The 18688-nt window shown below is 43.7% G+C and overlaps 1 protein-coding gene across 3 annotated transcripts in view; it reads left to right on the top strand.

Annotated features, from left to right (window-relative positions):
• SPAG17 (sperm associated antigen 17) overlaps positions 1–18688 on the top strand; it is an 82509-nt gene that overhangs the window by 5483 nt on the left and 58338 nt on the right. For all 3 annotated transcript variants that reach the window (XM_053372030.1, XM_053372029.1, XM_053372028.1), the window contains exons 4-12: positions 2204–2335; positions 4327–4525; positions 8131–8325; positions 10742–10923; positions 13027–13167; positions 15265–15343; positions 17077–17168; positions 17679–17816; positions 17896–18006. In XM_053372030.1, the coding sequence (XP_053228005.1) occupies positions 2204–2335; positions 4327–4525; positions 8131–8325; positions 10742–10923; positions 13027–13167; positions 15265–15343; positions 17077–17168; positions 17679–17816; positions 17896–18006 (1269 nt within the window). The remainder of the gene's footprint in view (positions 1–2203; positions 2336–4326; positions 4526–8130; positions 8326–10741; positions 10924–13026; positions 13168–15264; positions 15344–17076; positions 17169–17678; positions 17817–17895; positions 18007–18688) is intronic.

Here is an 18688-nt window from a genome sequence, read left to right as displayed (position 1 = left end):
CGTGGTGGTATCTGCATCTCCTTCCTGCATCATTGGCCCTCTGGTCCTAGTGCAGGCTAATCCAGCATTGTCCTAAGAATAATAAACAGTGTTAAGGTAAAGGTAAAGGTACCCCTGCCCGTACGGGCCAGTCTTGACAGACTCTGGGGTTGTGTGCCCATCTCACTCAAGAGGCCGAGGGCCAGCGCTGTCCGGAGACACTTCCGGGTCACGTGGCCAGCATGACAAAGCTGCATCTGGTGAGCCAGCACCAGCGCAGCACACGGAAACGCCGTTTACCTTCCCGCCAGTAAGCGGTCCCTATTTATCTACTTGCACCTGGGGGTGCTTTCGAACTGCTAGGGACGCGGGTGGCGCTGTGGGTAAAAGCCTCAGCGCCTAGGGCTTGCCGATCGAAAGGTCGGCGGTTCGAATCCCCGCTGCGGGGTGCGCTCCCGTTGCTCGGTCCCAGCGCCTGCCAACCTAGCAGTTCGAAAGCACCCCCAGGTGCAAGTAGATAAATAAACAGTGTTACTTTTTAATAATAAAAATAAATGTAGTTAACGGGAACCACACTCGCACCCAGCCCTCCAGAAGTCAATTAGAGTGGATATAAATATGTTAGCAGTTGTGCTCATGTTTCAGTTAACCATGGAAAGATCCACCTGTAATTATCACTTTAATTACACTCTCCATGCTCAGGAGAGTGAGACTTGGCTCTTTCCCCTTGCTTTCTTACACTCAAAGTAATGCCCACCAAAGGGATGATGCCCTTTGGTGAAAACTTGCTGCATTTAGGATATCATTTAGAAGGTTTCCAACTTTGCTGACTTGTTTAAGTCCTCTGAAACTATTAATCCTTTACACAGTTCCAGTGCAGCCTGCAATTGATGGTACAAAGCTAAAGTGACTCTCCCTCATTCACCATATGAACCCTAGCAGCTGTAGGCTAGGAACTACATAGCATCTTTCTCTGCCCTTGCATTTGTCGAGAGTGAAGCCCTTTGACTGCACTCTCAACATGAAGCCTGCCAGCTTCAGACAACATATCGACATGCAGCAAGAACAGTCGTCCATATCTGTGAAAGCAAAATCGACACCATATGCAGTTGAGTGCAATTTCTCCGGAGGTGTGAGGGTATGAGAGGATGTCAGAACTGTGGAGTAACACCTCGTTCATTCAAAAGCTATAAATAGATCCAGTATGCTTAAAAAGAAAATTAGAGAAATGTTTTATATAAAGTCTTCCTTAGAAACACTTTCAACCTTGGAAGAACGTTTTAAGAGTCACTATCATGCAACACCTCTCTCTTCTAAAAACTATTGATGCATCTTTGTGTCATGTTGTTGTTTTTAAGTGGATATGTGAATGTAAGGAAAAGATCCCAGATGTTAGTAAGTTATATGAAATTTGGTGGAAACAAGCTGTAAAAAACATAGTCATAAAACAGCTTGTCAATGCCACACATCTGGACAACGTAGCCGTATGTTCTTACTGCTGTCATCACCCAAAGAAAATTCAATAACCTTATTCCACCCCAATTAGGCTACACACCAGCAGAATCAGTATGAACAAGAAAGGGGGAAATTGTACCCGGGTGGAAACTCTAGTACCCAAAAGTATTTCTGAAACTGCCATTGGTTAGTTTCCATTTGTGTTTGCAGGTACAAATAATAGCAAGGTTCCCATTGTTGGTTTACTGTCTGAACAAATTGTACTTAAAAACAGCTATGTGATAGCAGTGCCATATCATACCTGAAATCTGAACCTGAAGGTATGGTGGAATCTATGAACACCGCTTGAATGCCAAACCAATAGTGCTTGTTCTACTGGAATGGGACTGCATCATGGGCATATTGTTGTCCCATGTCCTAAGCATCTGTGTTTCCATGACACCCACATCCATGGTGTAATTTCGCACCAGGTCAAATATGGCAGGCTCACACTTCTGTTTGCTACACTCACCAAAATTTGCCAACACAGAATCATGTCCTATTTTGCCCAGGTTGCTATTGGTGAATTACAGCCTTTCCAGAGGGGTTGGAACAGGCTCTATAGCTGATTTTCCTTACCTTTTAAGACAGGCCAGACTTGCAAACCAGACTGGTACATCCCTATTCCTTATTCCCTATCTTCAACCAGTATGCTTATGTCTCCTGTTGCAGGACACCACATATATTGAATTTAATACTGAAGCAGTAATCATTCGTTTTCTCTTTGCAGGTGTTAGAGGTGGCAAAAATCATTCTCAATAATGGAGAAGCACTTCCCGTAACTCTGATTGGAAAGTTAATTAAATATCAGATGCTCTGCATTAAACAGAAGGACCTGCAGAGAAGGGCTGCTGAAAAGAAGGTATTTTAGGATCACCTGGGAGTAAGTCCTATTGAATTGAATGGACTTCGTAGCTGAAACATAACAAATTGTACTTTTAGTCAAATGTGAAACAAAATACCACTTGAATCATAAACTAGTTGTTGAAATAGTAATCTGTATTATTTTTTGTTGCATTCAGAGATGGGTTATATTTTTCTAACTTTGCTTATCTGTGGTATTCGTTAGTTGTTGTTGTTGTTTAGTCGTTTAGTTGTGTCCGCCTCTTCGTGACCCCCTGGACCAGAGCACGCCAGGCACCTCTGTCCTCCACTACCTCCCGCAGTTTGGTCAGACTCATGCTGGTAACCTCATGCTGTTATGGGATTAAAATTGGCCACAAATTTATTAAAGATTCAGATGTAGGGAGGCCTTGGCTTAGGCCATGGGTAGGCAAACTAAGGCCCGGGGGCCAGATCCAGCCCAATCACCTTCTCAATCCGGCCCGCAGACAGTCTGGGAATCAGCGTGTTTTTACATGAGTAGAATGTGTTCTTTTATTTAAAATGCATCTTTGGGTTATTTGTGGGGCCTGCCTGGTGTTTTCACATGAGTTGAATGTGTGCTTTTATTTAAAATTCATCTCTGGGTTATTTGTGGGGCATTAGAATTCGTTCTTTCCCCCCAAAAAAATATAGACTGGCCCCCCACAAGGTCTCAGGGACAGTGGACTGGCCCCCTGCTGAAAAAGTTTGCTGACCCCTGGCTTAAGCATTGGGCATTTATCTCTTCCAGTCCCCAGCCAGGGATCTGGGGAACAACCCCTTTAACAGGGAAATCTGGGATCGCCGCTGCGGGGGGGGGATGGGTTACCGCTTCATGCCCCCCCCCCAATTTAGGGAAGATAGAATAAAGGATTCCACCCAAGGCCTGAAACCACCAAGGACTCCCAGGTAAGTTCTACCCTCTATTGTGGGCAGGTCGGTCCGACCCTACCTGGCCAACTTTCCTGGCAACTCCCCCCCCCCCCGCCAGGATTGGTTAACTGCCTGAGGTTAGGCTGGAACCTCCAGGTATCCAGCGTGGGAGGGCGCAAAGCCAGGTTGTATTTTAGGGAGCTGCGTAGGATCAGGGGGAGGGCTGCACAATACCATGCAAAAAATGCCCCCCATTTGATGTGGGGAGCTGAGTGCTCTTGAGTGTTTTAAAGGCTAAAACAAGGGGCAAATATCAGCAAAGCTCAGCGTTTCAGGAGGAGCCATAGTTCAGGGGTAGAACAGATGCTTTTATACCCTGGGTTCAGCCCCCAACTTTTCTGGTTGTAGAGTTTAGAAAGATCTTTGAGAATGGAAGAGCAGCTTCCAGCCTGGGTTGGCAGTTGTGGGCTGGATGGACCGATGGGCTGATTTGAGCAATGTAATAACATTGTTATCTTATAACTATTTGCCTCTTCCAGTGCCAGAGTGCCTGCCTTCCCTGATTAGATATAAGCCATAAAATGGAAGCAGAGATACTTCCCTTGAGGAAGGGCAGAATAAAAATGTAACCACTCTGACTAGTAGCAAACTTGAGTGGTTGGGTGACTATTCGTTTGGAAGCATGCAGAAATTGTTGGTTAAAATGGGGGGAGGGGAGGGTATTTTAAATCATCTGAGAAGAATCTGAGTTGTCAGGGTGTGTGGAATGTCAAAGTATTCGTTGAGGGGTGAGAAGGAAACTAAAATGTGCATAGGGGAAAGAAGGAAGTTGCCTGCTTGGGCTCCAGCAGGTTATAGCGAGTATCCTGGAGGACATTAGGGTTGAGGGAGAAGTGTGTTGTGCAGTAAACAAACTCTCCTCCCTGCACCATGCAGGAATGCTTCAGCAGGAAGGAGCAATGGGGTGGAAAGGGACTCATTTTTCCTTTTCAGAACACATACTAGATTTGGTGCCAGCTGCCTCAGACAGGAGTACAAATGATTGTATTATGCCAACGTAATATTCCCCCCTGTTGTTTTTCATAAGATGTGCATGTAGTTTATCTAATTTGGTAGACAACCGAGGACAAGGACAAGGAGAAAGACGAAAAGGGGAAAGGGAAAGGGAAAGGCGGCAAAAAGGAGAAACCTCCCAGTGCCAAAGGGAAAGGGAAGAAAAAGGGACCTGAGTCACCGAGTGCGTCAGCAGCTACCATTAAGAAAGACACCAAACTTAAACGGCGTGGAGAAGAAGATGATCTTGACAAATACATTGGTGTGTAAAATACAAATATGCTTCATGTCAAAGGAACTATAGATTCAGGACACTAAGAGGAAGCTGTGGCTAATCCTGGCATTCTGAGGAGCTCAAGCATACGAGACATGGTATTAGAATGTAATAAATTAAATTACAGGAAGATAGTAAACATAGAATATATGAAGACAGTAAATGACGATTAAGCAAATCCTTTTGATCTTTGCTTTTAGATTTCACATATTTTTAGAAATATGTCCTGCTAGTTTCAAGAGGAACTTAGCATTCAGCAAAGCATGTTTAGGCTCATAGGTTGCAAAATTTGCCTGTAAATACTAGAGAAGGTCTTTCATGTCTCTTTGTGACTGCCTTGTGCACACAGGCAAAGGGGAGAGCCTTCTATCCAGAAGCATTTCAGGTGCTGAATAAACAGGCATAGGGAAGAACAGGGTTTTCCTTGGATAATTGGTTTTTTTAAAAAAAATATTTATTACTTTTAAAGATTACAGAAAAGGAAAAGAAAAGAAAAAAAGACAAGAGAGAAAAAACAAAAAAAGAAAAGAAACAATACAATACAATATATAAACAATACAAAACACAACCTAAACACATTAAACTAATCACATTAAACTAAACTAAACTAAACCCTAACCCACCCTAACCCTAAACAAAACAAAAACCATTTAAAAACATGCATCACACCTTTTCCATACTCTATCTTTCATTCCCTTGTTTCCTTGACTTCCTCTCGCCTCCCTTTTTGTATTCCACTTCTATTAATTGTTTCAGCAAATCCTTTCCATCTTTCTCTATTTTCTATCATATTATAAATATCTTAACATATTTTTTAACCTTATTTTTCATTAAAACTAAAATACTTATATATGCTTAACTCCTTATAACATTTCTGCTAAGACCATAAAATTTATTTCCACCATTTTTCTATCACTCATTAATTTTACAGTATTTCTATATATAAACTTTAAATTCTCCAATCTTCTTCCACCATCTCCTCTCCCTGGTTTCGGATTCTGCCAGTCCTTTCCGTCAATTCCATATAGTCCATCAACCTGGAGATCTTATGTCCGAGGCTCTTAACTCTTTTCCAGGTCCCTTCTGCAGGTCTTCTTCATATTCTTTAATGCCAAAGAGCAGATCTCAGGAAGACTCCAACCTAACAATGCTTTTCTTCCTTCTGGACAGGTCAGCCAAATTTCCATATTTGAAGCTAAGGTCTATAAGGTGTTTCACGACATGTTTCAAAATTCCTCCAAATCCAAAGGCCCCCAGAACTCCAATCTCCTCCAGACCCAAGTCCATGTCCCAAAAATCAGTTAATCCCTGCACAGAGGGATCTTTCCAACTTTCCTTCTTCCGTCCAAGCCGGGATCCAATCCTCAAAATCTGGCTTTTTCTAGATTCAATCATAGAAGGCCTCAATTTGTAATCCTCAATTTGCTTCTGTAAGACTGAGGATCCCGCTTGTATTACTTTAGGCTCAACAACCACAGCTTTCTCTTTCTCCTCCACAATTTGTCCTGCCAAAGTAGATTCTTGTACCAAGTCCTGAATTATTTCTGTATTGGTGCTCACTTTTTGTCTCCAATTAGTCACTTTTTGTTCCAAGTTGTCAATTTTAAAAGACATGTCATCCGTCTTCTTATGAAGCTGTTCCAGCAAATAACTTATCTTACATAATACCATCACAATGGCTTCTCTTGTCAACATTTTAAATGGTCCAAGGTCAATCTCTGGTTCTCACAATTTCTTATCTTACAGCAGGCGATTCCCCAGTTACACTCCTGTAACAGTTTCAACGGCTCCCTCTAGAGGGAAACAGTCTCCACTTGTATCAATCCTTTCAAACACAACTCAAGCCATAAATTTTCAGTTACTTTTCCTCCTTTTTAAACGCAGAAGAGGACAATGCAAACAGTATCTTTCTCTTATTTAACTAGCTGTCAAAAATGTTCTGTTCGCAGTCAATGAACTCTCCCAAAACTTCACTCTTTCTGGCAGCCCTTTTCCAGGTTCAGAGCAGTGGTAATTTGATTTTTCACTTTCTCCTGCAGGCTCGCTAAGTCCAAAATTTTCCCCCTCTTCTCCTGCTTCCAAGGGGTTTTTTGTAGTTTTAACCGATGGAAATTTAATCCTTTGCCAAAAGCTTTCAAAGACTTTAGCTTATAACGTCTTTGCTTCAATCTATTTACAAAGGAGGAAGGCGGACTTCCTGTTTAAGACCTTCCCCGTTTCGGTGCCAAATTAAGGTATTTAGAGATCCAATTTTCCGTTCTACTCACGGGTAGTTGTTTAAAATCCAATTGTCCACAGGAAAAAGTCAGCACTCTCCGGCAACAGCAATGCGGCTTCACTCCGTGAAAGAAGCAGTCAATTCGAAGCACCGCACCACTCACCCCACATCGCTCTGGATCCCCAAAACAGGGTTTCCCCGCGAGTAGGGGAGGCGCAGAAGGTGCCAGCCAAATCCCAAGTTCACAAGCTTCTCCCGCTTGTGATTTCAGAGGGTCTCCGCCTTCGCCGTGGCGGTCAGACCCTGCTTTCCACGGAGCAAGTTTCTCCCGATCGGAGGAGCTCCGCCATTGCCGGAGGCGCCAACCCGGAAGTCCCCTTTCCTTGGATAATTGTTCCCATTTCCTGCTCCCATGAAAGGAGATGGGATGCTCCCCCACCCCCATGTTGCCTTCCATTGCTTGCTCAGTGAATCTCAATATGGTATAACCCTTTTAATGTCACCTGTCAGTTATAGCTTTGGCAATGCTTGCTGGGGAACACCTCAGAAATAAAAGAAGGGATGCCTATACTGCCTCTTTCATCCATTCCATGGCAGCACAGTCCAGCATTGGCAGGAAAAAAATTCCTTGGAAATGCCTTTCTGAAGACAACATAGGGAATGATACTACTTGGGCAGGACATACATTTATCAACTCTCTCCAAACACTAAGTGTTAGTTAAATAAGGTAAAGGTAAAGGGACCCCTGACCATTAGGTCCAGTCGTGGGCGACTCTGGGGTTGCGGCGCTCATCTTGCTTTACTGGCCGAGGGAGCCGGTGTACAGCTTCCGGGTCATGTGGCCAGCATGACTAAGCCGCTTCTGGTGAACCAGAGCAGCGCATGGAAACGCCATTTACGTTCCCGCCGGAGCGGTACCAATTTATCTACTTGCACTTTGCCGTGCTTTTGAACTGCTAGGTTGGCAGGAGCTGGGACCGAGCAACCGGAGCTCACCCTGTCACGGGGATTTGAACCGCCAACCTTCTGATCGGCAAGTTCTAGGCTCTGTGGTTTAACCCACAGCGCCACCCGCGACCCTTGTTAGTTAAATAGTTGCACACTAATAACCCTTTTTTTCAAAAGGGTTTCTCCCTGCCTCCCTGCCCCCTCCTGAGTTACACCCATTCTCCTTATAAATTGCATATGCTACAATCCGAACTGTAAGTCTTCAAAGGCTACATGCATTTGAAAAGCAGGATTTGTAATAGATATATTTATGGAAAATAACTTGTATGCAAGCCATGTACCATATATATATAAACTGCCAATTTGGATGCTTTCTCAGTATTATGCTTTAATAAAACCAATGAGCTTTGTATGATGTTTTGAACAGATGATGAACCAGATGACGGTGCTCAGTATTATTTCATAATTAGTGGTTTTCCCTACCCTCAACTTCTGCCTGTGCTATCCGATCTTGGGATCAATGTTGCAAGCGTCATTAAGATTTCTTCTGACAATTATGAGCCACTTCAGACCCACCTGGAAGGAGTTGCTCTGCAGGAAGAACCATTTCTTGAAGCAGAAGGTGAGCAATTGTATGTTATATGAAACTGAAGATCCACCATTCTTATTCTTGTTTTAGATGGGCAATTTTGTTGTAGCATACTTTGAGCACTTTAATTAGCTGTTAGGAAAAAAACCCCAAAACCCAAGATATACTATTGATATTTCAATAGACTTTAAAATCTGTATCTTATTCCTCAGCTAAGTCCATTTCTGGAGAAATCAGAAGAGTAATAAGTAATGGTGATCATGGCACAGGGCACAGTCCTTGCAGAAAACACTAGGGAGTCAAATTGATCCTTCTTCCTCCCACCCCAAACTCACTTATAGTTAGCAAGTGCATACTAGCATAATAATAATAATAATAATAATAATAATAATAATAATAATAATAATAATTTTGTGTACCCTGCTCTTTCGGCTGGGTTGCCCCCGCCATTCTGAGAAGTTTCCAACAAATATACAAAGACACAATAGAACATCACACATTAAAAACTTTCTGATACAGGGCTGCCTTCAGATGTCCATGGAAGTTTGTGTAGTTATTTATCTCTTTGACATCTTATGGGAGGGTGTTCCACAGGGCTTGCGCCACTACCGAGAAGGCCCTCTGCCGGGTTTCCCGTAACCCTTTAGACCCTTGGAAGCCATCAGAGTCCCAAGCTAGTGCACCCCAGCCCAGCATTGAAGGGAGAGAGTGGGGGGAAGTAGACAACCAACTCATCCATGTGCCCCCTGATGAAATGAATTGCTTTTCCTCTTTGCCACTTAAATGCTTAAAAAGATCTTAATGGAAACATACAAACAGCCGCTCTTGTGCTTTATGTTAATTAAGGTTTATTTGTTGCATTGTTATAATGCAATAATTAAAAAACACTTTGTGCCAAGTCACTACCATACTGTGGGATCCCCTGGGCCACAGTAGTTGTTTTAACATCAGTAGTGATGGTTGAGTCTTCCTGCTTAATAGCTCCATGGAGCCAACAAAAAAGAGGCCTCTATTCTAGGCTGGTGCTTTGGGCCAGGGTCTCCTAAGGTGCAGCAAAAGCTGCAACTAGGTGAGAGACTGGTGGAAGGAAAGAAAGGCAATGGGAGTATTGTAAAGTCAAGCAGCAGGAAGTTGGATCCAAGGTTTGGCTTCTTGGATCATGGTCTCCATTTCCTTGAGGAAGGACTTATGGTAAGAGATGGCTTGCACCTCACAGCAGTTGGCAAGAGTATGTTTGCTAAGAGTCTTGTGAACCTGCCCAGGAAAGCTTTCAACTAAATCCTGTGCGGGAGGGAGACAATATTGCAGATGATAGGAATACCTAGTACTGGGAATAATAGCTTCATTTAAGGAAACAGCTGGAGGGAATGATTTGTGGTTTGAGTTTCTATACTAAAGCCCAGGGTATAGGAAACAAGCAAGATGAATTTGAGCTCTTAATATGAAACTCATGACAGGAATGTAGAAATTGAGGAGTATATCCTATTCAAAAGAATAGATTAAACAGGAAAGGAGGAAGAAGTACATTACATTAGGGAAAATTGCTTTACAAAACGTGTACATTAGTGTCACAGAACGAGCTGGCCATTTCCAACAGTTCCAAGTTGAAGTTAACTCCTTATTAGCAAAAACACGATCTTCACAGACCTGACTGGGTGTCAGGCCTAATGAGCACAGCAGCTTAATCCCTGTAAGTCTTACTCCATGAAATCAGTTGCCAAGACTAAAACTCCCTTCCTCCCCACAACTGTCTAGGTCTCCTCCTCTCCAGGGTTCCACCCCTCAGCAATCGGAGACTGTGCCTGTCTTTGCTTCTCCTGTTTCATGCCTCTTCTGTTTCTGGGAGTTGGGGAGAAGGGAGCTTGTCACAGCAGGAGGGGGAGAGACCCATGACACTTCACCAGCCTAATTCTTCTCTGCTTCTTTACCTCCTTCCTCCCACTTGCCTGTTTCAGCTTCTTCCTCTGCCTCTGGACTTGTCTTTGCCACAGACTCCCAGCTCACTAAGCCCTGTTACTTCTTCAGCTTTCAACACCTCCTCTTCCTCATCTCCCTCTGACCACTCATTGTTGTCCCACCACCGCTCCCTGGGCTCTGAGCCTTTCCCCCTTTGGGTTCCCCATCTGGTTCCTCCTGCCATTCCCCTGCTTCCAAGCAGTCCATCACAATTAGGAGAAATTCTCACTAAAATGCTGATCAGTTTACAAAAAAAGGTGTCATGGAAAGGTAGAGAACTGAACTTGGAAATATGACAAAACTGAAAGAAACCAAAGTTGACAGATTCATCCATTCCTGTGTATCATGTTATCTGACCAAAGCTTAGATTATTAAATAGGCTTTGCAAAAGAGTGAGCTGACCGTGGCTTAATCCGTTTTGCCCAAAGTATGTTTAAGATTTTCTATGGGCATACTTGCCTGCTAAAATAATTCCATGCTCATGCAACCCTAGTTGTCGAAGCTGAAAAGAAGAAGAAGCAGAAAGCTGCCAAGGACCTGAAAACCTTCTGGAAATATTTGGAACCAATTCTGAATAGTGGGAAACCAGGATCAAATCTTTTTCAGATAGCTCGACTCCATCACCTAGTCCATGAGTCTTCCTTTCCTGCTGACTGGAGTAACACTGAGATGCTGGTTAGTAGCAGTGCTATTTTTCTAGAAATATGGTACCAGAACTCGCCCTCATTTTCTTAGAATGGCAGTGGTGCCCACCTTAGAGGTGCCAGAACTGAGTTCCTATGAGTTTGCCCTGAACTAAAGGCCCTGGCTAGTCGTATTGGGTTATATTTGATGTAGCACTAAGGTTAACATTCCATTAGTGCATGGATTTCTCCTTGCACCATTGATCATTTCCCCGCTCTCCTTGCCCATGCACCCCCTAAATAGGATCTAGGGCCTTCCCCAACACTTTGGATCAGATTTGGGGGTGGTACGGGCCATATGGGAGGAATTCTCTTGTGACCGTTGTCTTTTACAAGAAGCATTTGTGTTGGGTAAGTGGGCAATAGTGCATGGTGTGACATTTGTTTCTCATTCTGGAGTGGGAATAGCTGTTAATCTGAGCCCTGAGGTTTAGCATAGTCCCTCACCAAGGTATTGTTATAGATCAATAGACCCTTAAGGTTCAGTTTGAGGCTTTCTAGAGCAGAGATGGGGAACCTCCAGCCCATGGCGAATCTTGGCCTTCGAGGGAGCCCATGAAGCCATTTTCCCCAAACTGTGCCCACCCACACACCCATCAACTGATATATCTGGTGCTGTCAGCTGATTGGCGGGAGGACAGGGTTTAATGCATCATTCATTGGTTCAAGCAGCCCAGCACTTGTGCTGGAGTCTCTGAAAAGCAAAGGTTCAATCAAGAGCTGTTTGAAAGGGAGAGTGTTCCTCTGTTTAAAATCTGAGCGGGTGGCAACGAGTAGAAAGACGTCCGCATTGTACAGATTCCTTTCGCTAATCCTTCAGCCCTGCTTCCTGCTCAGATGTTTAAAGGCTCCTGTCTCCTCCTACCCATCCTGAGCAGGCAGCAGAGGGTGGGGAAGAGGAGAAAGAAGCTCACTCATTCAGTTGCTTAAAGGGCTTTACAAGTCTTCCCACCCTCCACTTATAAGCCTCCAAGATGGAATGTTTAAAGAAGAAGAAGAAGAAGAAGAAGAAGAAGAAGAAGAAGAAGAAGAGTAGTAGTTTGGATTTGATACCCCGCCTTTCACTCCCCTTCAGGAGTCTCAAAGCGGCTCACATTCTCCTTTCCCTTCCTCCCCCACAACAAACACTCTGTGAGGGGAGTGAGGCTGAGAGACTTCAGAGAAGTGTGACTGGCCCAAGGTCACCCAGCAGCTGCATGTGGAGGAGCGGAGACGCGAACCCGGTTCACCAGATTACAAGACTACCGCTCTTAACCACTACACCACGCTGGCTCTCCGGGGAAGCATGGCGAGATTTTGCGAGATTTGCAAAACTATAACAAGGGATTTTGATAGATAGTTGGGACAACCTACCTGTCAGTTTGTATGGTGTCATCATGACAGGTGGGTGACTACATCCACTTGTCAAATTTGGCCCGTCTGTGGCACTTGACATCAAAATGGCTTCCCATACCTGTCCTAGGGACTAGTGTAGTAATCAAAATACAGTAGGAGGGGAGATAGAAATTTGGCTAAACTTTGTTTATTTGTGATGGTTTATATCCCCTTGGGTGATGCAGCATTGTAACTGGAGATGTGTCCAGTTAGGTGGCAGTTGGTTGACTAAGAGAAATAGTTTTTCTGAGCTCTGCTACTCCTGGCTTGCATTCCAATCTCCAATGTGCCTTGTCAACCGTCAGTGCAGTTAGGTATGCCATGTGGTTGGTTAATTCCAACATATTCCTTAGGGGTGTGAGATTGCATCACAGGGAAGTAACTGCCACATTGTTCATCTCTGATCATTGGGCATGGTTAAGGAGAAGCTTCATTTGCAAAACAATATGTCTTGTATACCAAATTCTCCTAAATGGATGATGGAAAGAAAAAGCATTTACGTGCTGGTGAGTGGAAGAACAAATAGGAACTCTCCCATAATGGAAATCTGGGCTTTTTTTGAGGCAGGATAATATTAATATTAAAATGCATTCAAACTGAATCATGCTTGTTGTGTTGTTCAATATCATGTATAATTCATTGCTTAGAAGTTGGCTGAGTTCCCATGTGTTCTGCATGTTATAAAGTCAGTCTTTATATTTCCTCCTTTTCTTTTGTGTAGCTTGAATTTGGAACGGAGCTCTTTGAAGTTGTGGCATGTTTGATGTATGACTGCCTGGACTGGAAAAGACAGCATCAGCACTACTTGAAATCCACCAAATTTATTAATGTCCCCGTAGTAGAAAAGAAGAGCAAGGCTGAGGTCAGAGACCACGTCCATGCTTGGTAGCAGATATATTTCCATGTAAAATTGTGCATAGGAGTACATTTCTGCATAAATATGCATCATCTAGTAGATAGTTCGGTGTCAGTAGTGTGGTCCAGAGCAAAAATGGTTGGGTGGAATAGTCTTGGGAAAGCCATTACTTCTCAGGTCACTGGGGAATTTTATGATCCTGCTGCTACTTTGGGGCACTTATATAATAATAATAATTTTTATAGTAATTTTTATTTATACCCCGCCCTCCCCAGCCAAGGCCAGGCTCAGGGCGGCTAACAAGCAATAAGAAAAACAAGTTGAAGGAATACAACTTAAAAACAAGATTAAAATACAACATTAAAATATTGAAACATTAAAATGCAGCCTCATCACAGGTGAAGAAAGGAAAAAGAAAGAGGGGGAGGGAATCAAATTGGCTCCAAGCCAAAGGCCAGGCAGAACAACTCTGTCTTACAGGCCCTGCGGAAAGAAATCAGATCCTGCAGGGCCCTGGATCTGATATCAGATCCAAGCACAAGTAAAGAAGAAGAAAACACCCCAAATGGCAAAGAAGGGAGGAGTACACAAAGTACATGAATACCAGTTGCTAGGAATCACAAGTGGGGAGAGTTGCATTCTGGTGCTGCTTTTGAGCTTTGCACAGGCATCTGGTTGGCCACTGTGAGAACAGGACGTTGGACAAGATGGGCCATTGGCCTCTTCTAGCAGGTTCTTACGTTCTTACTTCCAGCCACACAGCCAGGATCCATAGGAGCCCTGCCAGTTGTGGGGTGGCGTACCAAAATGTATCAGTGAAGACATTACAGAAGGAGCCCATTTGGTCTGAGCTAGGGGGAGATTCCCCTATAACAACTCTCAGCTCCACGTACAATCTAACCTCCTCCAAACACAATAATGCCACAGCAGCCTGCTGCATTTGCTACTGTAGGGCAAATCCTGCTCCACAGGGATATGAATCCCCATTTTTTACTCACCCACCCCATACCTGTACACGCAGACTCATGTATCTACTGTGCATGTAAGCACTTTTTGACTTCAAAACACAGAAGAAGTGAGAAGAGGCATGACACCCTCTCCCACCCAAGGACTCACTGGAACAAGGGTTCAAGACACATGGGTGAAAGGAGCCCTTTGTCGGGCATGGATAAGGAGGGACCGGAATAGACAATACAGGAAGCCATAGCCATTTGTCATAGGAGCAACCTACATTGATGACATTGCACAGGCTTAGGAAGCAGGAGGCTGCAGCCCAGCAATATTTCATTGCATTTCGACGTTGTGAACCTCCCAAAGATCGGGTGAGAAAGTGGACTTTTTTTGGGGGGGCGGGTATTTTATAGTAATGTATGACATAGTCTGAGGACGTAGAAAATAACCCTTCTTTTTACAGTTTAAATACCAAGTCTACTACAACAGGCTCTCCATAGGACGTTGACTACCCATAAAGTTTAGCCGGTTGAAAAAGCAAAAGCCAGACCAGAACTGGCTACCCGTCCCTTTCGCAAAAGCATAATTAAATATACTGGTTATGATCTACAAATCCCTATGTGACGGTGTTTTTCACCCATACAAATCTGCCTGGATTTTAAGATCTGTAGATGTCCATCTTTCTGTCTGAAAGTACATTTGGTGAGGACTCAAGAGAGGGCTTTCTTGGCTGCTGTCAGATGCTGGAATTCCTTGCCAAGGGCATGCCAGCTAGTCCCATTTCAGATGGCCTCATGTCGGCCGGCAAATACATTTTAATTTTGACAGGCCTTTTGGCCTATAGGTTGCCTTGTAAATGGTTAAACTGGTTGTGTGAATTGTATCAGAAAGGAGGGGGTTCATCTAAGTCATGGAAAGGACAGCCTAAATTCTATATTAATTCAGAAATTCCCCTCCAGGTGATCCCAAGATTCCTCCAGCACTCTATGTGACTCAAACCTGCAGTAGTTCTTGCATCACATTATTCACAAAGAGTGTCCAGCAGCAAAATTGACAGCCTGTTTAAGTACTTCATTCAAGTACTGCAATAAATTGGGTTGAAGATTTGAATATAAGACGGCTGCATTGTCATAAATGTTTTTGTTTCACAAGGTACCACCCGCTGCTCCACCTACACCTTCAAAGAGAAAGCAGGCAGCGGAAGAGCCTGCTGCACCAGTTTTAACAACAGGTATGTGTGAAGTGTCTTCAAGTTATTCCTAAACTTTGTCATTGAAAAGAGCAATTCCTTTTCAACATGCTGGAGAAATAGGGCAAAATATCTGTAAACCTTCTGCAGATAGCAGTGGGGTGATGAGTTTTGTGATGTGATGAGTTTTGATTCAAGCTGCCATCCAGAACCTGAAAATTCCAACTTCTGTGATGAGATGCCTTCTGAAGCAATTCCTAACCATTTTCACTGCATCAAGGCATACTGAATGTCAAAAACTTGCTGTTTATTTCAGGGTAGATTTTATATTCTCAAATATGGAGGATCAGCCATTGTTTATCCCTTCTTCCCATCAACTACAGGTCCATTTCTTATACCCATCTTGCACCTAACCTCCTGAATCTTCCTCCTCCCGTACATTGCAACTACCTTTTGCCTTCCCCATCAATTCTGAAGCTACCACTCCTTCCCTTTTTCGCAACTCCTCCTTGCACATAGACTCCCATTTAACTGGTTAGATCTCCCTATCCAATGCAATTACTAACCTCCCTTTTCACCTCCCCATTTCTAAAGCCACCACTATTTTCCAACCCCATTTGCACCTCCCCTTTTCGCCTTCACCCCCCTTTTTCAAACCACCTCCCTTCCAAGTTTCCCCATGCACATGGAACATCCACATGGTGATTTTCGTTGCCCCCTTCTCATCTCTGCTCTCCAACCCCAAGCAGTCTCCTCCTTCCTCACCCGCATATGTGCTGTTCCTGATGCCATAAGCAGTTATGCCAATCTCTGCAATAGCTTGGGGGGAAATTCTGAATTTTCCTCCTGCTGAAGCAATGGACTCTGGAGCTGCTAGCCTCCTCTGGGGACTTTTCCAGGCCACAGCCACCGTCAGGAAATGGTGAGGATGTGGCAGCAACTACTAGGGATGAAGCAACACTGTCACTGATGCTTCCTCCTTCCACAGCCCAGGAGGCCCATGCCCAAATACAAGAGTTTGAGGTGTTCTGGTAGGCTGAGAAAACCCAAGCCCAGCAGGTGTTGGGAAACTGTGTACGTGCAGCTACTCACACAGAGTCAGTTAAGGTTTGGCAGACAGCCAGAAGGCAATCTGAAGGAGTAAGTCTGCCTGGTGATAACAGAGACATGGAAACCGCTCCCTGATTGGTCAAGCTCTCTCAAGGGAATGATAATTAATGGCCCACTAACGGGAATGTGTTAGTTCAGTGTTCAGAGGTTCAGAGTTCTGTGTCAGTGTAGGAGTTGTCAGTCGTATCAGAGAGAGCTAGCTAAAGATCCGTGTTCTGTTCCTGTAAATAGTCCACTGTATATAATAAACACCTAACTACAAGTTCCTGGTTTCCTGCTTCGTCTATCCTGTCTGCAGCCAAGTTGCCAATTGCTTCTGTGGATTTTGCATTTACTCTGCTAGGTCTGGCTAAGATCCTGCAACTGAAACACCAGATAGGTTTTACCAATAGCAGGCCCATCTTTGAGCAGAGATGAGGAAGGAGGGTCATTGGGGTCAAACTAGGCCAGGGACTTGCCTGCATACTGCTCAGAGCTGGGTCTGCTGGTCTCAAGCTTCTTTGGTTCTCGGGAAAACCCCACACTAGATTGTCAATACACTGTAGTTCATATGACACTTTTCAATGCTAGCACCATCTCTTGGTGACCACACAAATTTCAGTGTGGTGACAGACCGGTACAAATATTATATACGAAGAAAGGACAACATTGTTTTTTGATTACAGATGTAGACATGAGGTATTATAATGACCTCCTGAACCCAGTCCCTGATGAGATTGTTTCTGTTGCCTTGATACTGGATTGCATGTTGCAACAGGTAAGCACAGTCTTCAGTATATTCAAGAATAGTTGTCATTTTTTAAAAAAGGTTTTGTGTGCAGCTAAAAGTCCTTCAAACAGTATCCATGGGAAAGTGACCTTATGGGGAGAGAACTACTTTACTAGTTAGCGGGACTGGATCTTTCTCAATTATAACCATCCCAGTTCTCAGTGAACAGTTTTCATAGTTGTTGAAGACTTATGAAGGCAGCCCTGTTTAGGGAAGCTTTTAATGTTTGAAGTTTTATTCTGTTTTTAATGTTCTGTTGAAAGCCACCCAGAGTGACTGAGGAAACCCAGCCAGATGGGTGGGGTAGAAATAATAAATTATTGTTATTGTTGTTATTATTATTATTTATAGTGACTCCATCCTAGGCTGGGTGGGTCCCAGTATTCCTTGTTCCTGATAATGGACAGATTTGGGATTCTGCTGGGATTCTGACTTTCCTGATGCTCATACTATCCATGACAGCCATGGAGTTATCCTATTTATGTTTTCTTTTGCTAGGTTGTTGCATCAGAACAGAATCTTACACCACCAAGCTTGGTGGTTCCAGCGCCTCGTGAAGATGGGCTGGATCATACCATTGCAAGTCACATGGTTTCGATCCTGCCTTCTCTTGCCCTTCCTGAGAGTGAGAAAAAGGTTTGTATTGCCAAGTATTACTATTTTGTTGTTTAAAAATATAGATATTTTAAATTTGTGTTTTTACTTTTATTAACAGAATCTTTACAACTCCTTTTATCCTGAAAATAAAGAAAAGACCACGGATCAGAAATGGCCTCTTATACTGAACTACCATGATACCCTGTCTCAGAGATTGTACTTCCTAAAGGTAGAATGTGGTGCAGTTTAGTCTTTCTTTTCTTCCCTTTCCTTTCCTTTCCTTTCCTTCCTTTCTTTCATCAGTAGCATTAAATGCGTAAATAATGACACTTTGAACAATGAGGGGGAAATAGCAAGTAGGAACATTTTCCTATAAATTTGCTAGGACCCAAAGGACTTCAGAGGCTGGAACTAACTTCACACTCATTGAATAATAATAATAATAATAATAATAACAATAATAAATCATTATTTTAGGTAAAAAAGGTAAAGGACCCCTGGACGGTTAAGTCCAGTCAAAGGCAACTATAGGGTTGCGGCATTCATCTCACTTCAGGGTGAGGGAGCTGACGTTTGTCCACAGACAGTTTTCCGGGCCATATGGCCAGCATGACTATACCGCTTCTGGCACAATGGAACACCGTGACAGAAACCAGAGCTCACGGAATGCCATTTACCTTCCCTGCACAGCAGTACCTATTTATCTGTTTGCACTGGCATGCTTTGGAACTGCTAGGTTGGCAGGAGCTGGGCCAGAGCAACAGGAGCTCATGTGCGGATTTGAACCGCTGACCTTCCAATTGCCAAACCGAAGAGGCTCAGTGGTTTAGACCACAGTGCCACCAATAATATATTTATACCCTGCCCATCTGACTGGGTTACCCCAGCCACTCTGCGTGGCTTCCAATAAA

The sequence above is a fragment of the Podarcis raffonei genome, chromosome 17 (genome assembly GCF_027172205.1).
Source record: "Podarcis raffonei isolate rPodRaf1 chromosome 17, rPodRaf1.pri, whole genome shotgun sequence".
Classification (NCBI taxonomy): Eukaryota; Metazoa; Chordata; class Lepidosauria; order Squamata; family Lacertidae; genus Podarcis; species Podarcis raffonei.
This window is presented reverse-complemented; position numbering and strand designations above follow the sequence as displayed.